Consider the following 21,286-nt stretch of genomic DNA (forward strand, 5'->3'; position numbering starts at 1 on the left):
GTAAGGTTTTTTCCCAAGTAGCCAACTTCACACTCATTTTCCTCCCTCTTTTATGGCAGGTCACAAATTATAACTGTAGCTCACCTGCTCACATAGAATAGGAAGTTTCTCTGCTGCTTGAGAAATTTTCCACCAAAAAATAGGAACTGAAAACTCAACTCTATCAAATCACACAGCTTCCTGTCACTTAATATTTTGAATGTTATTTTAGACAATTTTGTATGTTATGTTTTGTGACCATTACTAATTTTTAACTTTTTTTTTTCTTGAAAAATGACTGGAGTCAGACTTACACACTTCAAAAATCCAAAAATGGGGAAAAATATGTTTCTTGCTTTATTCAATATTCATAATTTTAAGGAAAAACTGAAAATTATATTTGCTGTTAATAAGCTGAGACAAAACATCAGATTGTTTCAAGGATTCAGAGTATTCAGTTAAACTCTGGCCTTGTTGAAGTTACAGGAGTTCACCTTTGTTTTTTACCAATCCTTACATTCTACACCATAAATACAAATTTTTAGTTTTTCTAAGTTGTGCAGTTTACTGAGTGCTTCTGTACGACATTATGAGTTCTTTATGTCACAGTGTTTGCCCAAATTTTCAAACTAGACTGTCTTTTGTATATTTTAACCATTTTCACAATGTTTAACAAAAGAAGAAAAAAACCAACTGAAAAAATATTTCATATTGTGAACATTAGATATATTCCCTCTTTTCAATCACAGGTAAACAGGATAAATTATGGCTCTCATGTTCTCACCTTAAGTGCTTGCAATAACAATGAGGAAGTCTCAAATTCATTGTTGCATAATAAACCCATAATCCTGTATTATGATTCTTTAGAAATCAGGCATTCTGAAGGTTATGGTTTAGTAGATCTGTTTATCCTCTGGCAGCAGTGAGTTTTAGAATTGAGATGCATTATGCAGAATTCTTGAAAAACAGTTCCTACTCAAGTACCAATCAGTCTGCTTCCCTCACCTGTCTGAAAAACTGATACTTTTAATGGGAGACTGTGTTAATTTTTTGCCTTAATTTATCATACTTAAGACAAATGCACTTCGTATTAATGTTACATCTTCAGTAGATGTTTGGGTGCCCCTGGGGATAGTGAGGTCCACACTCACCAGAATTTCTCAACCTCCAAAAAAAGCATTTTCGAGTCCTGTTTTGTGTCCTGTGAAAAGCACAGTAGCACACACAGTATCCCCAAGGCCAGCACTGGCACTGAGGGGCACGGGAATGATACACACTGGAAGGGCACGCGTGAGGAGATGGACACCGTGCTTGTGTTGCAGCGTTCAGGCAGGGAGATCCTCACCGACTAAAAAGCGTGAGAGCTGACACTGACATTCTCAAGACCAGTTTTAGGGGTTTTTTACACTGAAGTGGATGAAAGCACTTTGTTAAAACAAAATTTCAACAGCTGAAGGTTTGCTGTAGGGAAACTTCCATTATACTTGTGCTGAAACCTAGTACTTTATTGTTGTTACCTTGCTTAAAGAGGAGCTGCAGCATGAGTCACCATCCCTGGAGGTGTTTAAAAGATGGGTAGACATGGCACTTGGGGACATCCTTTAATGGTAGACTTGGTGCTGTTAGGCTGACTGTTAAAATCATCTTAAGGGGTTTTTCCAACCTAAATGATCCTGGAATTCAGTGATAACACACTCTTGTAATAGAAATGGCATTTCATTCCAGATCAGAATAGTAAGTGGGTAATGGTACTACACATGTCTGTTTATGAAGTACTGTGTTTTTCTGTAAAGAAATACAGGATCAGAAATGGAGACAGATTCTGAGGTACAAAAGTTCCTGACAATCTGCTTGGGCTTTCCTTACTTCAGTGTAAATTTCAGTGTATTCAAGGTAATTGTAAATATGTTCCACTGTTTAGTCTGTAGCTTTTATAGGATTACATATATTATTTTGATTATAAAATTTATTTATATACACAAAATTATATAATCATCTTTTTGACTTATTAGTTCTGCTTGTTTTGTCTGCTGCATTTCAAGCTGTGTAAATTAATTGCTTTCTTTCAGAGTGATATCTACAGGCTACAAGAAGCAATTGGAAAGGGAGGACCTGTTTGAACTCAATGAAAGTGATTCACCATACAGTGTGTGTCCTAACTTTGAAAAGCAATGGAGAAAAGAAATCCAGAGGCCTACTACAGGATTAATGGTAGCTATAATTCTGACAATAGACAATATCCTTTTCCAAAGTTAAGGTGTCTGGAAGCTGGAGAAGATTTCAAAAATCTTGTTGTTTATTGAACAGCCTACATTTTGTAGGACACAGAGGCCCCTTGGTGTTGGGATCAGTGATCTCTAACATGGCTATAGAACCGATCTCTAATATGGCTATAGAATTTTCAAACTTGCCTCTTAGAATGATATCCTGTTACATTTCAACATTTCAAGTGATAAGGAATATACTGTGATGGGTATAGAATGTACAGTGACTTTTATTTGTTGATGAATTACCGTATTACCAAACGGTACAACTAATTTCCCTCTGAACTTTTCTACTTTCCTATGTCTTATCTTTGCATCTGTATTTCAGGTAGTAGAAGAGTTTATGAGCAGCTTGTTTATTTGTAGTCACTGTCTTACAGAACACACAAAGCAAGCTTCAGTTTTCTTTAATTTCAACAATACTGAGTTTTACAGATATTTGGGGTTTTCTTGCTTGAGTCTTGTTTTACATTTTTATGTAAATCCTTAACAGTTCCAGTCACAGTTACTATTTGTTGTAGTTCCAATGCACAGTAGTTCCAGTGTAGTTCCAAGCTCTGTAATGTCAGGAAGTTCACAGGATTAGAATGTCACCCGTAAGAGTGTGGTTGCTTTTTAATGACTTACTGATGAGTCCTACAGAGTCTCATCTTACTGCATCTCATCAGTGTTTTTCTTAGCTATTTGTGCATTTGCCCTTCCTTCCACTGATGATATGAAACCTCAAACCCTTTCTACTGGAGCATTTTAAAGTATTTGCCACTAAGGATAATTTTAAATTCAGAAACTGTTTTTATTATTTGATAATCTGAAAAAAAAAATCCTGTCACCATTATGATGATTAAGAAAAGCTCTTTTTTTTGAGCCCTTGTATGAATCTTTGCAATTGTTTGAGCTAAATTTAAACTGCAAAAAATATTTGACAACTTTCCAACTGATAATATAGAAGGGTTATTCAACCTTAAATATAAAGATGCTGTAAGCCTGCTGTAAGTTAGGATGAATTTAAATTGAAGCTTATCTCTGGATATTTTGACACATTTTTTTTTGACCTGAGAATGAAAGTGTATTGTAATTATATTCGGGGATGATTGGAGCAACCCTAGAAATTACATTTATCCTGTCCAGGATGACTATTGGTCAGGCTAAGTAAAATAAGGCTTTATTTCTTACTGCAAAGCCTCACTTTTAACTGTGGGAAATGTGATTTTTCAGATACACTGATGGTGTTAGATGCACACTCTAATGTTACATATGTTATATTGTAATGTGGGTGAAGTTCAAAAATTTTTTTCTCTTAATTCAGTATATGTTTTTGTAATCTTGCAGGCTTCTTACATCCAAAGAATGCTATTGAAGAAAACAAGTTTCCATAAACCTTCTTTGATTTTGCCCTTATGGCAAACATTTAAATATTTATTGATTAAAGTTGCATTTCTGAAAGTTGCAACTGACATTCTGGCTTTTGTGAGTCCACAAATAATGAAGTAAGTTTTTAATGTGTTTTACTTTATTTTCGAAGAGAAACGGTAGTAATAAAGTTAAAGGGTTACCAATATCAGAACCAAACTAAGCAACAGCTTAAATATTTAAAAGATTTTATCCTCCTCTTCTGTGATTACCTGAAAATGATTTAATGAGGGAAAGGTCAAAGCAATCAGAAATTTTATAGCTAAAGCAGAGACAAAACCAATAGAAGTTCCACAATACTGTGTATTGTAAGTAGTTAATATGCATAAATTAAAAAAATCAAATATTAAGAAAAAGGGACTACAAAGATACCAAACTTTCCTGCTTTTTTGTCATTGTTTTTCCATCTCTACTTTTAAAAAACCTCAAATATATAAATATAGAGTGAGCTTCAGCATTTAATGGAAAACTGCAATTATTCTGTTATCATATTGTTTGTATCATGAAGTTCCAGTGAGATTGGTACCAAGTGGTTTTTGTAAATTGTGCTGACCACAGAGGTGTTAGGAATTGATCAAACACTTGAGTGTTTATAAAGAAAAGACTTATTGAACAGAACTATCATTAAGCTTCAAACTATATCCTGGATCAGTGTAATCCTGAACAAAATGGTTGACCATAAAATCTGTTTGAAGATGTCATGGTCGATGTTTATATAAAATAATCTTTTAGTAAAACACGAAAATCAGAATTTTCCTCTAGATTTTTTTTTTCTCTCGCTTTCATGTTTGGCAGTTGCAACCTTTCTAAGTACAAATATCTAATTATTTTTCCTTTTTTTCTTTTATGAAATAGTTTTGTTTTATTCTTTATTTGTACTCCATTTTCAGAGAAGTTAGCAACAGCACATGTCTAGATTTGTATTGGAGAATTGTTTCTAAGCTAACAAATTCAAGAACACTGATAAAACCAGTCATTTTTAACATCATATTTTGTTGTGACCTTCCACCATAACTGGACCTAAAATAGTCTCAATTAAACTCAATATCTCAGTTTATTGAGCTTTTTGTTGTTGGTTGTTGATTTAATGGGCAGAATTTAAAATTCTTTTTTTTTTTCACTTTCAGAGCAATGATAGTGGCCAGTGAAAGTCAGCCTAGCTCATATTGGAGGGGTTGTGGCTATGCTATTGCCCTGTTTGTTGTAGTTCTCTCACAAACTCTTCTCCATCAGTTATACCAACGTAACAACATACTTACTGCAGTCAAAATCAAGACTGCAGTTGTTGGCCTGATATACAAAAAGGTAATCACGTGTTCTTCTACTTCTCCTTCAAAACAAAACCTAAAACATAAACACAGTGTTCAAAGACCAATGTGCCAACAAGCCTAATCAAAACACAGGATGTGATACACTCAGTGACAGGATAACAAACTGAGGTTATTTTTTGATGGTTGTTTATTTATAATAATTTGGAATTTCAGCGGCATTTCTGTTGTAAGACTCTGAGCCTGAAACTACAAACTCTTTTGCCAGCCACATGTACAGACATAATGTTGGAGATAGATGTAGAAACTGAATTCTATTTTGATTATGGGTTAAGTTCCCAAATTTGCTGAACGACATGAGAAAACTGGTTAGGTTGGATGTCTGGGAAAAATAAAGGTGTCAATGGTCACTATATAGTACTATATCACTATATAGTAGCAGTGAATATGAGAGGCTGAAGTTTGCCACTCTGTCTCCTTTGGGGCTTGCCGTTTCCCCCAATTTTAGTTAACTTGCTTTTGAGTTGAATATGCAGTAGTTTCATTGATTTTCAGATTTTTAAAAGATGGCTAACTACTGTGGAAATCTGTAGCTTATTCCACCTTTAATAAGATACACTGAGCATTAGCTAATTTAATAAGAAACACACCATTAGCTACAAGAGATGCAAATGCTTGTAATGCAGAAGTAAAAAAGGTGGTCTGATCTGCTAAACTTAAAAACTTTTACTGTCCTGTTATTTTGTAGGATATGAGATAAGGCTGGTTTCTCAGTGCTGCATCTTTAGTTTACTTTGTCATGAACAGGGCACATGGGTATTTTTACTGCAGTATTTAACTATTAAGCATAAGTTAAAGAAGGAGATAACCAAAAGCTGAACTAAATTACTGTCTTTGTTAATTTAAAATACAGTCTCTTTCTCAAGAGTCAAATTGATTTTTTGGCATAGGCTTCTGAGGTATTTGCTGAATCAGTACACAAAATTTTACTGGTAACTTGCAAATGAGTTCAATAAAGGAGTTAATTCTCTCAAGCTGCATGGCAAGGTGTGTCAGTGCATCAGGTCATGAGCAGGACAACAGAGGCTTCAGTTGGAGCGGGCACATATTCTGGGAAGTTTTCTCACTTACAGAGTAGAGATACAGACTCTTCCTCTCTCTTGGTAGAGTTGATTAGTGAATGTCAGGCCAGGGCTGTGTTTGACACATGGGGTGGATGATGGAGTGAGCTGCAGCAGCACTGTCTTGTTGCATGCAGGAGTTCGAGGTGACACAGTGGAAAAGTGTGAGGCACTAACAGGGAGAGAGAGCGTGTGTGTGTGTGAGCTTATCTGGGCATCAGTGCCGAGACACCAGGGACTTGTGGTACATGCCTGCCACACTGGAATGGTGCCTCTTCTTGCTGTGAAGCCTGTTGATGCTGGTTCCTGAACTGGGAGATTCTAAGCCAGGCCAAAGCTGAGGCTTTCTGAGCCCTCTTTTGACCATGTTGCTATAAAGAGTTGCAAGTCTGTTTCACCAATTCAGCTTTGCTCCACTTACTGTCCCCTTAAGCAATGTGACCTCTGTATTTTCTGGTTGCAGGCCTTAACTTTAGCAAATTCCTCACGACAAAACTATACAACTGGGCAGATTGTTAACCTGATGTCAGCAGATGCTCAGCAGCTCCTGGAGCTAGCTATCAACATGAACCTGTTGTGGTCGGCACCTTTTCAGATCGCCACAGCTGTCATCTTCCTCTGGAAAGAGCTCGGCCCCTCAGTCCTAGCAGGTGTTGCACTGCTGCTTTTGGTCATACCTGTAAATGCACGCATTGCAGCCAAAGTAAGAAGGCTGAAGGTGAGATGTTTGAATAAGCACAATAATTAAGTTGTCATAAAGCGCTGTTAAAATAGTGTTGGTACATCTAAGCAAACCCGCAGACAAATAAACTGTGCCAAGCTGCAGCTCTTCCTCAGTGAGTCGGGGGAAGTGTAACTGCAGGAGCCAAGCCATATGTTTGGTAGCTAAACCAGTGTGTAGGTTGGATACCTAAATTTTCATTTTTCTGAAAGAATATTTTTGCGTTACTGAAAATCACTGTATGACTCGATGTAGGAAACAGCTATGGGGTTTTTTTCGCATATGACATGAGCTAATTCCATTCAGTAAGGGATTTTGTAGGATTATGACCCTTTCCACATCTATTATTCAGGCTAAGCTGCTCAGTAAAAATTTAGCATGTTCTCCTGAGGTTATGGGAATTCCTCTAGAGGTAGTGTGTGTGTGTTCTGACTTCTTTTATGCTTCTCTGATGCTACAGATCTCTTGGCACTGTATTACCTGTTACTCTTAAAATTTCTGTGAGCTCCACTGGAAAAAATACTACTACTTTAAGTCTTGCATTGCTTTCAAGGCAATTTGTTGTCTTATTCTATCTTTGATGGTGTATCATGCAATGAAGACTGTCCCCATTAATTCTTTTTTAAGGCTGTGACAGTTTAGAGACATTGACAAAAAACCCAAAAAACCCTCTCACCTCTTTTGCAGGTGAGGTACAGCAGCTGCAAATGAACTTAGATCCCTAATGTGACATGAGAGAGAGAGAAATACAAAGGACAATAAAATCATTCTGTCTAAAAGTTTTCAACTTATTATTATAAATGAATAAGACTCCAAACAGTAAAGAGGCTGTTACTGAGTATTTTTGAAATGTGAGATGCAGAAGAGCCTGAGTATAGCATTAGAGTGAGGAGAATTTCTGGTTTTTTTGGTTGTTTTAATAACAATGTATTCATCAGTAACAGAGGAAATTTTCTTCCTAATTCCTGTATGTATACATATATATATGTATACAGTGTTTTATATTCATATAGTTACATATATATTCACGTGTGTGTGTGTGTGTGTGTGTGTGTGTGTGTGTGTGTGTGTATTTAGTGTTACACAATATTATTATTGAGTCTGTATTTACCTGTTTAGCAATTTTTAAGATTACAAAACATTACCGTTCCTGAACACCCTGGGAACTGGAAGCCTGTTAAGATTTTAATTCAGTGGAAAGAAAAGTAAACTGGACAAGAACTGAAATGTGCATTTAAGCTATTTTAGGGTAAAATAGTTATTTTAATGTATTTATTCCCATCTAATTTTTTTTTTTTACTATATCTGTGTGAAACTGGTATTACTGCAGTGCTAATGTGTTTTTCAACAAGGTAAAAATAGCATAAAAGTGTCTGTAGTGCACTGCATATTTCACTTTCCAAAAGCATTCATTTTTTGAAAAATGAAAACATTTCTTTCTTTTAACCAGAAAAGCCAAATGAAGTATTCGGATCAACAAGTCAAGCTATTAAGTGAAATATTACATGGAATAAAGGTAATGACACAACTAATAAGGGATTTTGGTTTTTTTTAGTTAGGTTGTAAATGTAGTAACTTATTTTAAAAACTTAGGTTTTATGAGTAATGTTTCAGCTAACAATGATAAGAGCTTAAAGATACAATGTTTTAACATAGTGTGCTTACAGGGTTTTTGGAAAATATTTACTGGTTTAATTTGAAAAACTCTGTATCCATGATGCATTAATTTTATTACCAAATTTTTAATTAAAAGATAAAATATGTTAATAGATTTCTTAAAACATTTAGCAGAGTGAGATTGTAGCATAGAAGAAAAGCACTTTTAAAAGTTGTCTTATTTTTGTTATTTATCCTGTTTTGAAACCAACTCATCCTTTATGATACATAAGGGACACTTTGAAATCTGAAGACTTAAGAGTGACTAAAGTATATTTCCCATAAGAACAACCTAATTTAAAGTTACGTCTGGTCCTACTTTCCTTTGTAAAACATTCACATTTTTCTAGTTCGTCATTGGTGAATGTTTGAAAATGACCTTGGAGATTAGGTTAATTTCTGAAGCCTGGTCACTGCTTTTTTGTTTTATTAAAATATATCTGTTTGATTGTCTAGATCCTGAAACTTTATGCGTGGGAACCTGCCTATCAAAGGAAGGTCTTGAGCATCAGAGAACATGAAGTGGATGTTCTGAAGTCATCTTGATATCTGACAACTTACTCCATGCTGACCTTGACATGTATTCCTTTTATGGTTGGTTTTATAAAAGTATTAATTTGTGCAGGACTGTTTCTCAAGTTCCCTTTCTTTTTAGTAGCTGACTGGCTCACAAATGTTGCCTCCTAGTGCCTCAAAACATTAAATTTTCAACACAATATATTTGAATTCTCAGGTTATTATAGTATGTATATGACTAGAGAAGAAGGAGAGAAATTGTGAATTGACCAAGGTTTTAGGTCAAGGTTTTAAAGACCTCCACTAGAAAGTCAGAAACCAAATCCAAAAGTCCTGAATCTCGTGTCACTGTTTTAATTATACTGTTTCTGTTGCGTAGAACTCAACTCCCTATGAGTTTTAAAGGAATGAACTTTCTGTATTTTTTAGCTATCCCCTCTCAAACTACTACTAAGACTCTAAATACATGAAAAATAAAAAAAAAATGAAGCAAATTCATCCTAGCCTTCTTTCAGTGGAATTCTATCAGGAGTACATTCAGATCTTTGAGTCTTTACACCCCTCCACTAAACTCCATTGGAAAGTAAATGGAGACTTCAGGACTTTGGGATGACTGATTAAGGGATCAGGAGCACAGTGTTCTCCTCTGTCCTTCCAGTTGCAGGGAATGATAAAGGAAGAAACAGGATGAGCAAGCTCCAAGCCTAGTGTCACCAGCAGAATTTTGGATTTTTGGATTGTGGATTGGTCTATACGACAGCAGGCCTGCTGGCAACAAATGGGGTGCACATGTCTCAGAGCAGGAAAGGATCTTTGTGCAGGAGTAAGAGGGGATCACTGAGAGGGCTTTAAGCTAAATTTGGAGGTGAAAAGGGATAAAACCCACCTCACTAGATATTCTCCAGGGGAATGCTGTGGGTAATGGTGTCAAAGGCTTTGCTAAAAGAAGGAATTCCTAAAGGTACAGGAACAGGCCATCCCCATGTACTGAAAAATGAGCTGTGGAGAGGAGGCTGACCTGGCTGAACTGGGGGGAAAAAGGAGAGTTCATGACATTTGGAAGAAGGTTCAGGCAACTTAGGAGGACTGCAAGGAAGTTCTGAGGTTCTGCAGGGAGAAAATAAGAAGACCCAAGACCCGGCTAGAACTTACCTGTCTACTGCTGTAAAAGACGATAAGAAATGTTTCTATAAATAGATCAGCAACAAAAGGAGTTCTGTAGAGAATCTCCATCCTTTGTTGGATGGGAGGGAAACTTAGCGACAAAGGCTGAGGGAAAGACTCAGGTACATTTAATGTCTTATTTTCCTCAGTCTTTAATAGTGTAAGGCCAGTTGTGCTTCAGGTACCCAGGCCCCTCAGCTGGAATACAGGGACAGGGAGCAGAATGAAGCCCCCATAATCCAGGGGGAAATAGTCAGTGACCTGCTACGTCACTTGGACACTGCCAGGTCTGTGGGGCTGGATGGGATCCACCCAAGGCTACTGAGGGCTCTTGGAAGTGCTCAGATGTGACACCCATCCACAAGAAGGGTTGGAAGGAGGGTCTGGGGAACTACACGCCTGTCAGCCTGACCTTGGTGCTGGGATAGGTCATGGAGCTGATCATCTTGAATGCAGGGCAACCAGGGGATTAGGCCAAGCCAGGATGGCACCCTGAGATGGGGAAGTTATTTCATATAGTTTGATGTGTGTCTGCTTGCGTCAAACACAGCAGCCATGTTTTTTGTTCACTAAAATTGTAGTACTTCTGCGCTCAGCATTGCAGCTATGCATTAACTTCTGTGTGCAGCAGTTACAGAGTCTGTGTTTATACATGAGCAGAAATGGGATCTTCTAAATGAAAACAAAAACAGTATCTGTGTAAACATTTTAGTTATGATGTGATTTTACTGCTTAATATATCTTTGTCTTTTTTTATTAAAAAGGTCTCATTGGCTACATTTGGAGTCTTCTTTCATCTGGACAAAGAGAATGTTTTAACAGCAATGAAAGTGTTTACATCTATTTCTTTATTCAACATTTTGCGACAGCCTTTGTTTGATTTACCCTCTGTGATCTCTGCTGTAGCCCAGGTAAGCCTACTATGAACAAGTGCTATAAAAGGCTAATTTTTTATTCTGTCATGTTTCAGCCATTTCTAGGAGTGATGAAGTAACTTGATTAAACTGTTTAAAGGATGTCTTTTAAGTACAGTGAAAATTGGGTAGCACACCTAATTGTGACTGAGCTTTCTGTTTCTTGCTTTTCTTCCTTCAGTGGACTAGACTCACCTTCTGTTCCTACTCTCTCAATCTCTCTTCCTCATAGAAGATACGGTATGAACAATTTGGGCTACATATGGTTAAATCCCTGAGCCACTGTTATATATTGGAGCCCTTGGTATCAAGTAGGGAAGACCCATTGTGGATCCTACTATTCTGGTTTTGTCAAGTCACCACTGAAGGAATTGGAGAAAAAAGGAATAGAGCTGCTGAGGATCCCATGTCAGCAACCTTCAGGCCTAATGGTACACCAGTAGTGTTGCCACCTGAGTTGGGAACTTCCAGCTTTTAATACCCTGTTCTTTATTATGGTTATCATATGAGCTGCTCATGAATGTACTCGGTCACAGCTTGTACACAACTCAGCCTTTGTAAGGGAGGGGACCACTGGGAACTATTACCCATCCTGATTTGATTTAATTTATGATTAGCATACTGTTAGATCCAAACCTTTTCTTTTCCTGTTGGTTAACTTCTAGTAGCTTAAAAATAAGCACAAGCATAAGTTAATGTCTCTTCGTCCCAGCACAGTGATGGATATCTCATGATGCACCCACAGTAAAATGTCTTTCTTCATTCTGTGAAGAGAGACTTCCTGTGCACTATTTCTTAACAAACAAACAAACGAACAAAAAAAGCTAAACCACAGGTTTATGAAAACAAACCAATTGAGTCAGAGGAACTGGACATTCAAGGATGAAATATATCTTCAAACACTGGCTTATTGATTACTTTAGATTGTTTAGTACTTTAAAGAAAATGTTTCTGAAATACCTAAACACCTGTTCTGTCTGTCATTAAATAAGATGAGGAGTCTGCCTTTCCATATGATCTAGAACTTTTAAAATATTATTTAAAATTATAGGGAGCACAGACATGTTATAAATATTGTATGTATGTTCATTTTGTAGACCAAAGTTTCTCTGAGCCGTTTAGAAGATTTTCTGTTTGCTGAGGATCTTAACCCTGAGGATGTCAGTACAAACTACAGTGGAAGTAAGCAATAGTTATTAATTTTTAATTGGTCATCATTTTATATGGAAGATTATTAAGAAACTCAACTGAGGCGATGGATTAGCAACTCTTTGCTCTGTTTTCTTTACTGCAACAGATCATGCTGTTGGTTTTACTGGTGCTTCTTTCCGCTGGGAGAAAAATGGCCTGCCAGTTTTGAAAAAGTAAGGTGTTTGTTACTTATTTTTATGAGCTCCTTTGGCAGAATGTGATGTCTGTAGAGATTTTGATCAGATTAAATGTATTCTGATTTGGATTAATTCATGTTGGTACATACCAAAATGAACATAAATTACTGTTTCCAGAGCCTCCCACATGATCAGTGTGCTCTGGAAAGTCAAATCTGACCTAGTCTCCCTGATGCTCTCAGAAGAACTACATGAAAGTGCATGTTCCCCAACACTGAAGGCTTTATGGGAAGCCCTCCCTCCCTCCCTCCCTCCCTTCCTCCCTCCCTTCCTCCCTTTTGTTGGTGTAGCATTTTGTATTGCCTACAAGTAAGCTAAGGTCATTTATGCATCCTTGCATTGAATACTGATCTGAAAATTTGGCTGTGGTTTCCTTTGGAAAAAGCAAACAAGCAAGAAGTTTGCTTTTCTCAGAGTGGTCCCTCTTTCCTGAAGACACCCTCATTTTGTTTGTCATTTCTTAACAAGATATTTCTTAGGTGTAAATTCACGCATGCCTAAACTGCTACGCAATGAACACATTGGAGGGTTAGTAAGGACATGGCATAACCAAGGCCTAGGGTGCAGTGGAGAAGCTATTTGATAAGATCTGTACAGTTGTTAAATGTTACTAAGGAGCTGAAGAGTTTAAAACCCACCCAGTCTAACCCTCTCACCATGCTGTCCAACCTGTTCCTCTCAGGGTTGGGACACTGAGTGTGCACATCTCAGCCACCATGGCCTGCAATATAGTGTCCAGTCATGAGCTGCCTTCAGCATCATATACAGACTTCATTAAACTCTGGTGTAGTCTCTGGGTACAGTCTTTCTCTTCCTCATTTGTGTTTCCAGCTGTAGTCTGAAGGGACTATGCTTATTGTAACATAAGGCCTTCAAATCAGAACGCATTTGGATCCAAAGAGTATGGAGTACAGGTACTGCATCTTGTATGCTAAAGTTTATGAGGACACACCGGGCTCCTTTTGGCAGCAAAATACACTGTCTCCCATTTGATTTAATTGTGACCAGATGAAAGCACAGCCTCTAACTTCGAGACAAATAAATTTATCCTTAAAGTCGTTAGTGCAGTTCTTGAAATGGTACATAGTCAAAAGATGTACAAACTGAAGTAATAATTTCTCATCGTTCTAAGTGTAATACAGAGTCTTTCTTTCTTACGGTGGCCACAACCCATCCATGATAGAGTGTTTACAGAGAGGATAACTAATTTTTCTTTCTCAATATTTCCAGCTTGAGTGTCAACATTCCTGAAGGCTCTTTAGTTGCTGTTGTGGGACAGGTTGGATCTGGAAAGTCATCTTTTCTTTCTGCTGTTCTTGGAGAAATGGAGAAACTTGAAGGAACAGTTCAGAGAAGAGTAAGATTGTCTGTCTGTGTCCCCCTGCCTTGCACATTCCTCAATACCTAAATTAAGCAGAACTGATTAATAGATTGTCGGAGGGCATGCAGCTTAGTGTAAGAAAATGTTTCAAAGCATTTCCAGTTATGGTTCCTATCCTGTAATCTTAAATTTTAAAGCTGATGTATTCCACAGCATATTATATAAAAATAAAAACAATCAAACTGTATTTTGATTTCTACCTAATGCAGAGCTATTTTGCTGCATATAACTATTACAATGGATGCCTGTTTGTCACTGTGATCTTTCCCTGGAACACTTTACTGCTTATATGTCCCAGCTCTGTCTGTTTTATTTGAAGTCATATGTGTTTTTATAATAATGATAGGCAATTCAACAGATTGCTTTTATTACCTGACTTAATAAAAATTCTAGCAGTTTAATAATACTCAAGTTTTGGAAGGAATTGCTGGTTCCTTTGAGGCAAAGCTGTAATTTCAAATCTATTTTTAAATGCTATATTGTGTGTTCACACCGCCCAAGTAAAAAAATTGTTTCCAATTCTTTTTAGGGTTCAGTGGCTTATGTTTCTCAGCAGGCTTGGATTCAAAATGACAGTTTACAGGAAAATATCCTCTTTGGTGCAGATCTAAACAGGCCATACTACGAACTTGTTTTAGAGTCTTGTGCTTTACTGCCAGATTTGGAACAGTTACCGAATGGAGACCAAACAGAGATTGGAGAAAGGGTGAGAATCTGAAGTGTCAGAAATAATGCAATAAGAGAAGTTGTGGCTTTATGGTTTCATATACTCTCTCTTGGATAATTGACACTAATGACTAATCAGTAATCAACCAAGTACATGTAGCCCATCTCCTTACTTAGCTTACTTTGAACTTCTGTTCAAGCTCTGAACTCTTATTAATTTTTAAAATGACCCTTTTCTATACAGATGTTTGTGTCAGCCCTGTCCTGTTCTCCAGGGGTTTCCTCTGTGCTGTAAAATGCCTATATGACTGCAAATAAAAGTTATGGTATTTTTTTTTATTATTTTCCAAAGTACCTTGCATTTGCCCATTTTGGAGTGGGAATAGTCAACAGAGCCCAAACTTTGCTCTAATTACTTGAAAATCCACATGTTGCCTTCCTATTTTCGTATGCAATATAAAATCTACTTTGATTACCTGAGAAAAAGAATGGTGGGACTGAGTATGATACACTGGTCTTTGTTAGTATTTCGTATTTAAATGTGGATTATTTTGGCTTTGCTTTCTTTTCTTAGGGTGTCAATATAAGTGGAGGGCAGAAGCAGAGAGTGAGCCTTGCTAGAGCTGTGTACAGCAATGCTGACTTGTATCTCCTGGATGACCCCCTGTCTGCTGTAGATGTACACGTTGGAAAACATCTTTTTGAGAAGCTAATTGGCCCTTCAGGTCTCCTAAAAGGCAAGGTAAAGTAGGATGGCTTCCTTTCTGTCAACTGCTTTGTACAATACAGCAGACATGTAAAAGTCCCAGTCCCTCTGCAAAAGCTCATCTCTTACCTCATATGTTGATGAAAATTATTCTGAATAAAGAGTCTGAATAAAAAGCACAGCTAATTATGCCATTTTGAAGCCTATTTGGTAGACGTAGCACAGACTGAAAAATGTGGGAATCTGAAAGACTCATGTAAGAGTTGCTCATCTCTACTGGCAGTTTCTGAGGGGTGATGTGGTGTGCACATGGAAGGCAGGGCAGAGCCCTTTGCAGTCACACATGGTGCCTCACGGAAGCAAACAGGTTATAGCCAGTATAGGTTATAGAAAGAAAGGCTTCTTGTTGGACAGAGAAGTTCGTAGGGGAAAGTGGAACCTGAGGAGATAGATTCTCCCATTTAAGAACTGTTGATGTGGGAATGTGAGATAGCTTGTAAAAATCTCCCCTCAGTGTTGTGAATTAGTACAGATTATTCCTGCTGGCTGCTGCCTGCAAAACACATGTATTAGCATGAAACACTTACTACTGTGTCTACATTTGTTGCTTCATAAATGTCCTTCACTTTGCCTCTCTCCCTTCTCTCTTTCCTTAGTTTACCTGCTCGATGTATGAGTATTTATACATTGGTTATAAGAATTTGGCAGAAGCAAGAGCTCTGTTAATGGTAGGCTTCTAAGCAGATTTTAATATTGAGACTATCGTGACTACATGTAGTGCATTAAAACCTGTAGTACCTAGGTGTTTTCTTTACAACCTAATCTAAACTATTCATGAGCAGGGAACAGGTAAGAAACATTAAGGATTAAGAAACAGGTAAACACAAGTAACAGTGAGTAGCTTTGAGCTTAAAGTTTATGTAGTCAATAAATAATAGCAATAATAATGATACTAAAGTAGACAAACAAATGAGCAATATCACAGAAGAATTCCATTATATCATTCCAGCAATCGTAACTGAATGTCTGCTTTTAGTATATTTTTATACTTACATGGCAAAATGGAAAACATTGTGTTTCAGACTCGTATATTGGTGACCCATAACCTCACAGTCCTGCCTCACACCGATCTTATAATAGTAATGGAGGAGGGCAGAATAAGTCAAATGGGGACCTACCAAGAACTCATTTCAAAGAGAGCTGATTTTGCTGAGCTTGTTCAAGACTTCGGTGCAGAGCGTACAAGTAAAGAGACAACCCCAGTGGAAGGTGAGAAAATTTGTACACAGTGTTTGCTTAGTATGTTTACTTTTCATTCCAGCTTCTCAAAATACTCCTCCTGAAAATGAACAGAAGAATTGCTGGAAAATGTAGAGCATTCCTGTCTATGTTTTGCTATAGAACTACAGGTTATAAGCTAAAAAAATCCTCAGGCTTTAATGTCTTCAGATCAGATAGTATGATAAAACCACCTTATGCAGCTGTTTTCAGCTTTTCCATATTGCATTAGTCACTATGTAAACTTCCCTGATTCTGCTAAGGACTTATCACCCAATAGGTAGCTATGGATATTTCAAACTGATCTTGCAGTGTAGATGATTTTGTCCTGTTTTGTATTGGATACTTTCCATTTCCATCACCTCAGACTGCTGTAACCATGGAGCACACCAGGAGGGGCAGGAGACTATGGTCCACTTGTAGGAGAAAAAAATTATTTAAACTTTTACTAGTCTTAGTAAATACTTCCAGCCAACAAGTAGACAGTGTAAACAAACATTGCATAATCCCTTAAAAAAGCTTGCAGTCATTCACTTGGATTGGGACTCAGCTTACCTCTGTACCTGAGCTGTTCCATGTGTGCTCTTTATGGAGCTGTGGGAAAGAAGCAGGTACATGGACCATTCAGTCTGACCTGTTTTCATTGTGCGCTTCAGGAGGAGATTAATTGTTGTTCTTTAATTTTGAGAGAAGGAATCTATCCACATGAACAGAAGAGTCCTGTAAGACCTAAGTGACTGCACATGTTTATAGTGCTATTTTCCAGTTATCTTAGCAGCTCTAAATTGAACATCCACTGGCCCTGTATCAGAGCTAGTGCTCTGAAACATTTGCTGGGGTTTGATGGGGAGGAGTGGAAAGACAGAAGAACAAATTTGCAAAACACAGCAGTCTTGTGTTAGCTGTGTTGGGATGGCAGTGTGAGGTAGCCCTATAAGGAAACATCCACTATTCACAAAGGCTAATAAGGAGAGGGAAGGGGAAACAAAGTCATGAGGAAAACAAAAAGCATTGCACCGTGTTGTGATACAAAATTGTGCAGCAGAGCTACACTCAGCAGGATGGCTGGATGTAGAAAATATCTTTGTCTTAACATGTGTTGACAAAAATTAACATCAAATATGAAAAAAAAAAAAAAAAGAAAAAAAAAGGAAGAAAAAAATCAGTTCCTGGAAGAAAAAAAGTGTCTGACTCCTTTCAACAACTCAAAAAGAACAGTAAGCTGAGCTTTCCAACCATGATCAAGGAAGCCTTTGAGATAAACACTAATGTTAATATTTGCAGGAATGCTAGCACTTTCACTAAGCAGGAATGGAATTCCAAGGATACTCTTGGCTCATGGGGGAGATTTACTTGCTGTCACAGTTCTAGCATTTGGTCACAAATGTGTCTGTCTTGTGTAGTAGCTGCCCAAATACTGGGTCAAGTTAAGGAGTTCCTAATTTAAAGTATCCCTCTTCATCATTTTGTCCCCATTTTTTATTTCTAGCCTCTTGTACTGTACCTGTCTACTCATGGTATAATACTGAAAAGATTTCTCTGCTTTTTTTCCATTGTAGTGAGTTCTTCAAAGGAAGAGGGACAGCTGGGAAGGAGCCCGCAACAAGAAGGCCTGCTGAAAAATAAGGAGTAGGTATTAAAAAAAAAAATAATTAACCGCTGTTTAACTGATGCAATGCTAGAACAACCCTAAGTGCTGAAGGCTGTGGCACCGTGCCTCACCGTGTAATCGTGGTTTAAGCCTGAATGCCCATTAGCAGTTCCCTGGAGAGCATGTGTCTGGTTTCCCTTTATACAAAAGAAATCCAGTGAAAGTGCTCTGAGTTCAGGAGGCCCAGTCCATGGGCTGCTTCACTGTGTGAAGCAAAGTATTTTTGGCAGGAGTGAGGGGAGCTTTCAGAAGACCAGCTGAAGCCTCTGATGTGGGTGCACCCACGATTCCCAGACAGCAGTTTTACTTCTTTATGATTACGTTGTTTATGCTCTTTTTTTTTTTTGTACTGTTGATTTCTCTTTTCCCACCTTTAAGAAAACTCATGGGCTCCCAAAGAGTTGAATGACCCCCTAGATCAGGAGTGCTGTATTTGGAATGGTAGAGGATAGTGCAGAGATGATGTAGAAGAGACTCAACCCAGAAAGTTAAGACAGTGTAGGTCACTTAAGCTGAACCAGCCTGGTCCAGAAGTTGTAGAATCAGATATGTCAGACAGTAAGAGAGACCCAAGTTGCCTCAGGAAAGGGTGGTCACACATCTCTAGCAGGGCAAACTCAGTCTTACCTACACATACAGGAAGTGAAAAGGCCATACCTAGTGTTGTCTTCTGACCGTAACGTTGATCTCACAGCAAAAGCAGAACAGCTCAGGACAGTTGGTGTCTCCGTAGGAAAAATTTACGTGATTTTATAGCATCCATTTTTGTTTGGGAATAAATGGATATATTCTTTGCATGAGGACTCACAAGAAGATTTGAAAGTGTTTCTTGTTTGCAGCTCTTCCTTTGGTCAGCGGAAAGCACACACTAACAATAAAGAGAAAGTTGCTGCTGGTAGTGTAAGTATCACTAAGAAAAAGCTTTGATATTTGTCTTTATAAAAATGTCTTATTTTGCAGTTGCAGTTTTTTGTTTCTTAGATCTCTTTTCTGAATTTAAAATAAACCTTACAGGTTTTTACCAGATTTTAAACATGTGGTCTGAGATTTTCTATTTCGATGATCTGCTGCTGGCTGTATTTTCGTATTACGTCTAAGTTGACCTAGTTTGGGATATTTCAGAAAGAAGATGATTAAAAAAACTTCTATTTCTGTTAGAAAAACTTTGTGTCTGTCTTGAGGAAATTTAAGCAGCTATGTGTTGGAGCAGAGACTAGAAATTCTGCATGGTAATGCTGCTGCAGTATTGTTTCGTGTTAGAAGCACACTTTCTGCAGTCTCCATTAAAAAAATCTGCCAGTTGCAAGAGAGAGGGAAAAGAACAAGTGAAACACTATGGACAAGGCCAGAGCTTCTTGTGAAGCTGTAGTTCAGCTGAGATGAGAGCTGTGGGGTGTAGGGCTGAAGAAGGTATTAGTTTATAGCAAGATTGTAAAAATAGGCGCTTGGAAAAAAAATGAATTTACAGAAGAGTCAGAAGAGTTTGTGCCAACTGGAGCTCATTTCATTTCAGATTCTGTAATGAAATCCAAGAACCTGCTCCTACCAGTTCTGCCTTTAAAGTGGCCTAGCTTATTTTGGCCCCATTAGTCATCATCTACACCAAGAATGAGAACTTTCTCCTGCTGACACTAATTTCCTTGGCTCCAGTAGCTCAGAATTTTAGTTGTAAAGTTTCTACTTCCAGTGATGAACAGAGTAAATTTTGCTTCATACAAACTGTCAGGAATTGCACTTTTGGTTGGTTCATTGTTGTTTTTTATTTCCTTTTTCTTTCTTTGTTTGTTTTGTATAGTCTACATATGTAACAGTCTGGCACTGGAAAGTAACTCGAGCAAGATTGCCTATGATATGTTTCATTAAAGAACAGGGTCTAGTGGGAGAGGAAACCTTTTCACAGTACAATTTTATATACCTAATTTATCCGAATTAATTAAGAAATTATTTAGATTTATTCTGAATTTAATTTATCCAATTCCTATTATATAATGTGTATTTGCCTTCAAGAATAATGATGACTTTACGGGTAATATTTTTTTCCAAGGTGAGGGGTTTTTTATGATTTAACGAGTACCTTCTTTTTTTCATGTGTTCTTTTCTTTTAGATGAAAATGTCAGTTGTCTTGAAATACCTCCAAGCCTTCGACTGGCGATGGATGTGGTTAACTATAGCTGCTTATATAGGCCAGAATGCACTGGGCATTGGACAAAATCTATGGCTTAGCACCTGGACTGCAGAGACAGCACGAGTTAGTGATTTCACAGAATGGAAACAATCACAAAACTATAAGCTTTGTATCTATGGGCTTCTGGGATTCATTCAAGGCAAGGCTGAGCATTTATGCCTCTTTTCTCACCGTTTACCAAGTTTGATCTGCCTGAATATGTGTCAGTAAAGAAATAATGCTGGTTGTTTCATGGCGTGCAACACAGTATAATAGTTAAACCTGGGGAGAGCAGGAGACATTACAGACGTGTAGAAGAAAGTGCTTTATAATTTTATGAGATTTCTGTGAATTCTTGGAGCATCCATATGTAATTAAGCTCTCTTGACATCTCATTGAGGTGGGGCTTCAGTGTGGATGTGAAGTGGTGTACTAGCAGAAGAGACAACTGCAGGAAAATCATACTTATGAAGTAGTAAGATGTGTGACCAAATTGCAAATATGTGCATTTGGAAAACTAAGAGAGGAAGCACAACTATGGGACTGCTTGCTGCGGTAGAAAACAGTGACAGGAACAATTTCCATCCCTTTTCCCAACCCAGCCATTCATACTGTCTTTCAATTTATCCATTCCCAAGGCCTGCTTGTTTGCTGTGGTGCTTACGTGCTCACCAGGGGATCCCTGTCTGCTTCCCGGGCATTGCATCGTCAGCTGCTGGACAATGTGCTGCACCTTCCCCTGCAGCGTTTTGAAACAAATCCAGTGGGTCAGATCATCAGCAGGTTCACAAAGGTAAAGGGAACACTCATGCAGAGTTTCCCATTTTATGGATATGAGGCTTGAGTGACTCAGTTTTAATTCTGTTTTAGCACTGTTAAAAGAAAGAAAAGTACTGCAGTATCCAGCAATAGGAAGCTGTTCCACTGCATAAAACTTAAAGAATTGTCTCAAGCTATTTTCTTACAGTCATCAAAACATGTTGGTACAAGTTGTGTAGACCCTATCCAAGATCATTAAGAGGTCATCAAAGACCATTC

At 37.7% G+C, this 21,286-nt stretch overlaps 1 protein-coding gene across 1 annotated transcript in view; it reads left to right on the forward strand.

Annotated features, from left to right (window-relative positions):
• The window catches only part of LOC126649540 (multidrug resistance-associated protein 1-like), a 33,625-nt gene that overhangs the window by 2,071 nt on the left and 10,268 nt on the right, over positions 1–21,286 (forward strand). Inside the window, 17 exon segments of the mRNA XM_050333789.1 lie at positions 2,049–2,190; positions 3,573–3,730; positions 4,781–4,958; positions 6,506–6,760; positions 8,214–8,279; positions 8,876–9,013; positions 10,864–11,010; positions 12,111–12,195; positions 12,311–12,377; positions 13,632–13,758; positions 14,312–14,488; positions 15,023–15,190; positions 16,237–16,423; positions 17,992–18,061; positions 18,923–18,983; positions 20,189–20,408; positions 20,887–21,041. Of these exon segments, the coding sequence (XP_050189746.1) occupies positions 2,049–2,190; positions 3,573–3,730; positions 4,781–4,958; positions 6,506–6,760; positions 8,214–8,279; positions 8,876–9,013; positions 10,864–11,010; positions 12,111–12,195; positions 12,311–12,377; positions 13,632–13,758; positions 14,312–14,488; positions 15,023–15,190; positions 16,237–16,423; positions 17,992–18,061; positions 18,923–18,983; positions 20,189–20,408; positions 20,887–21,041 (2,401 nt within the window).

Source organism: Myiozetetes cayanensis, unplaced genomic scaffold (assembly GCF_022539395.1).
Source record: "Myiozetetes cayanensis isolate MyiCay16 unplaced genomic scaffold, myiCay2020 scf5-8, whole genome shotgun sequence".
Lineage (NCBI taxonomy): Eukaryota > Metazoa > Chordata > Aves > Passeriformes > Tyrannidae > Myiozetetes > Myiozetetes cayanensis.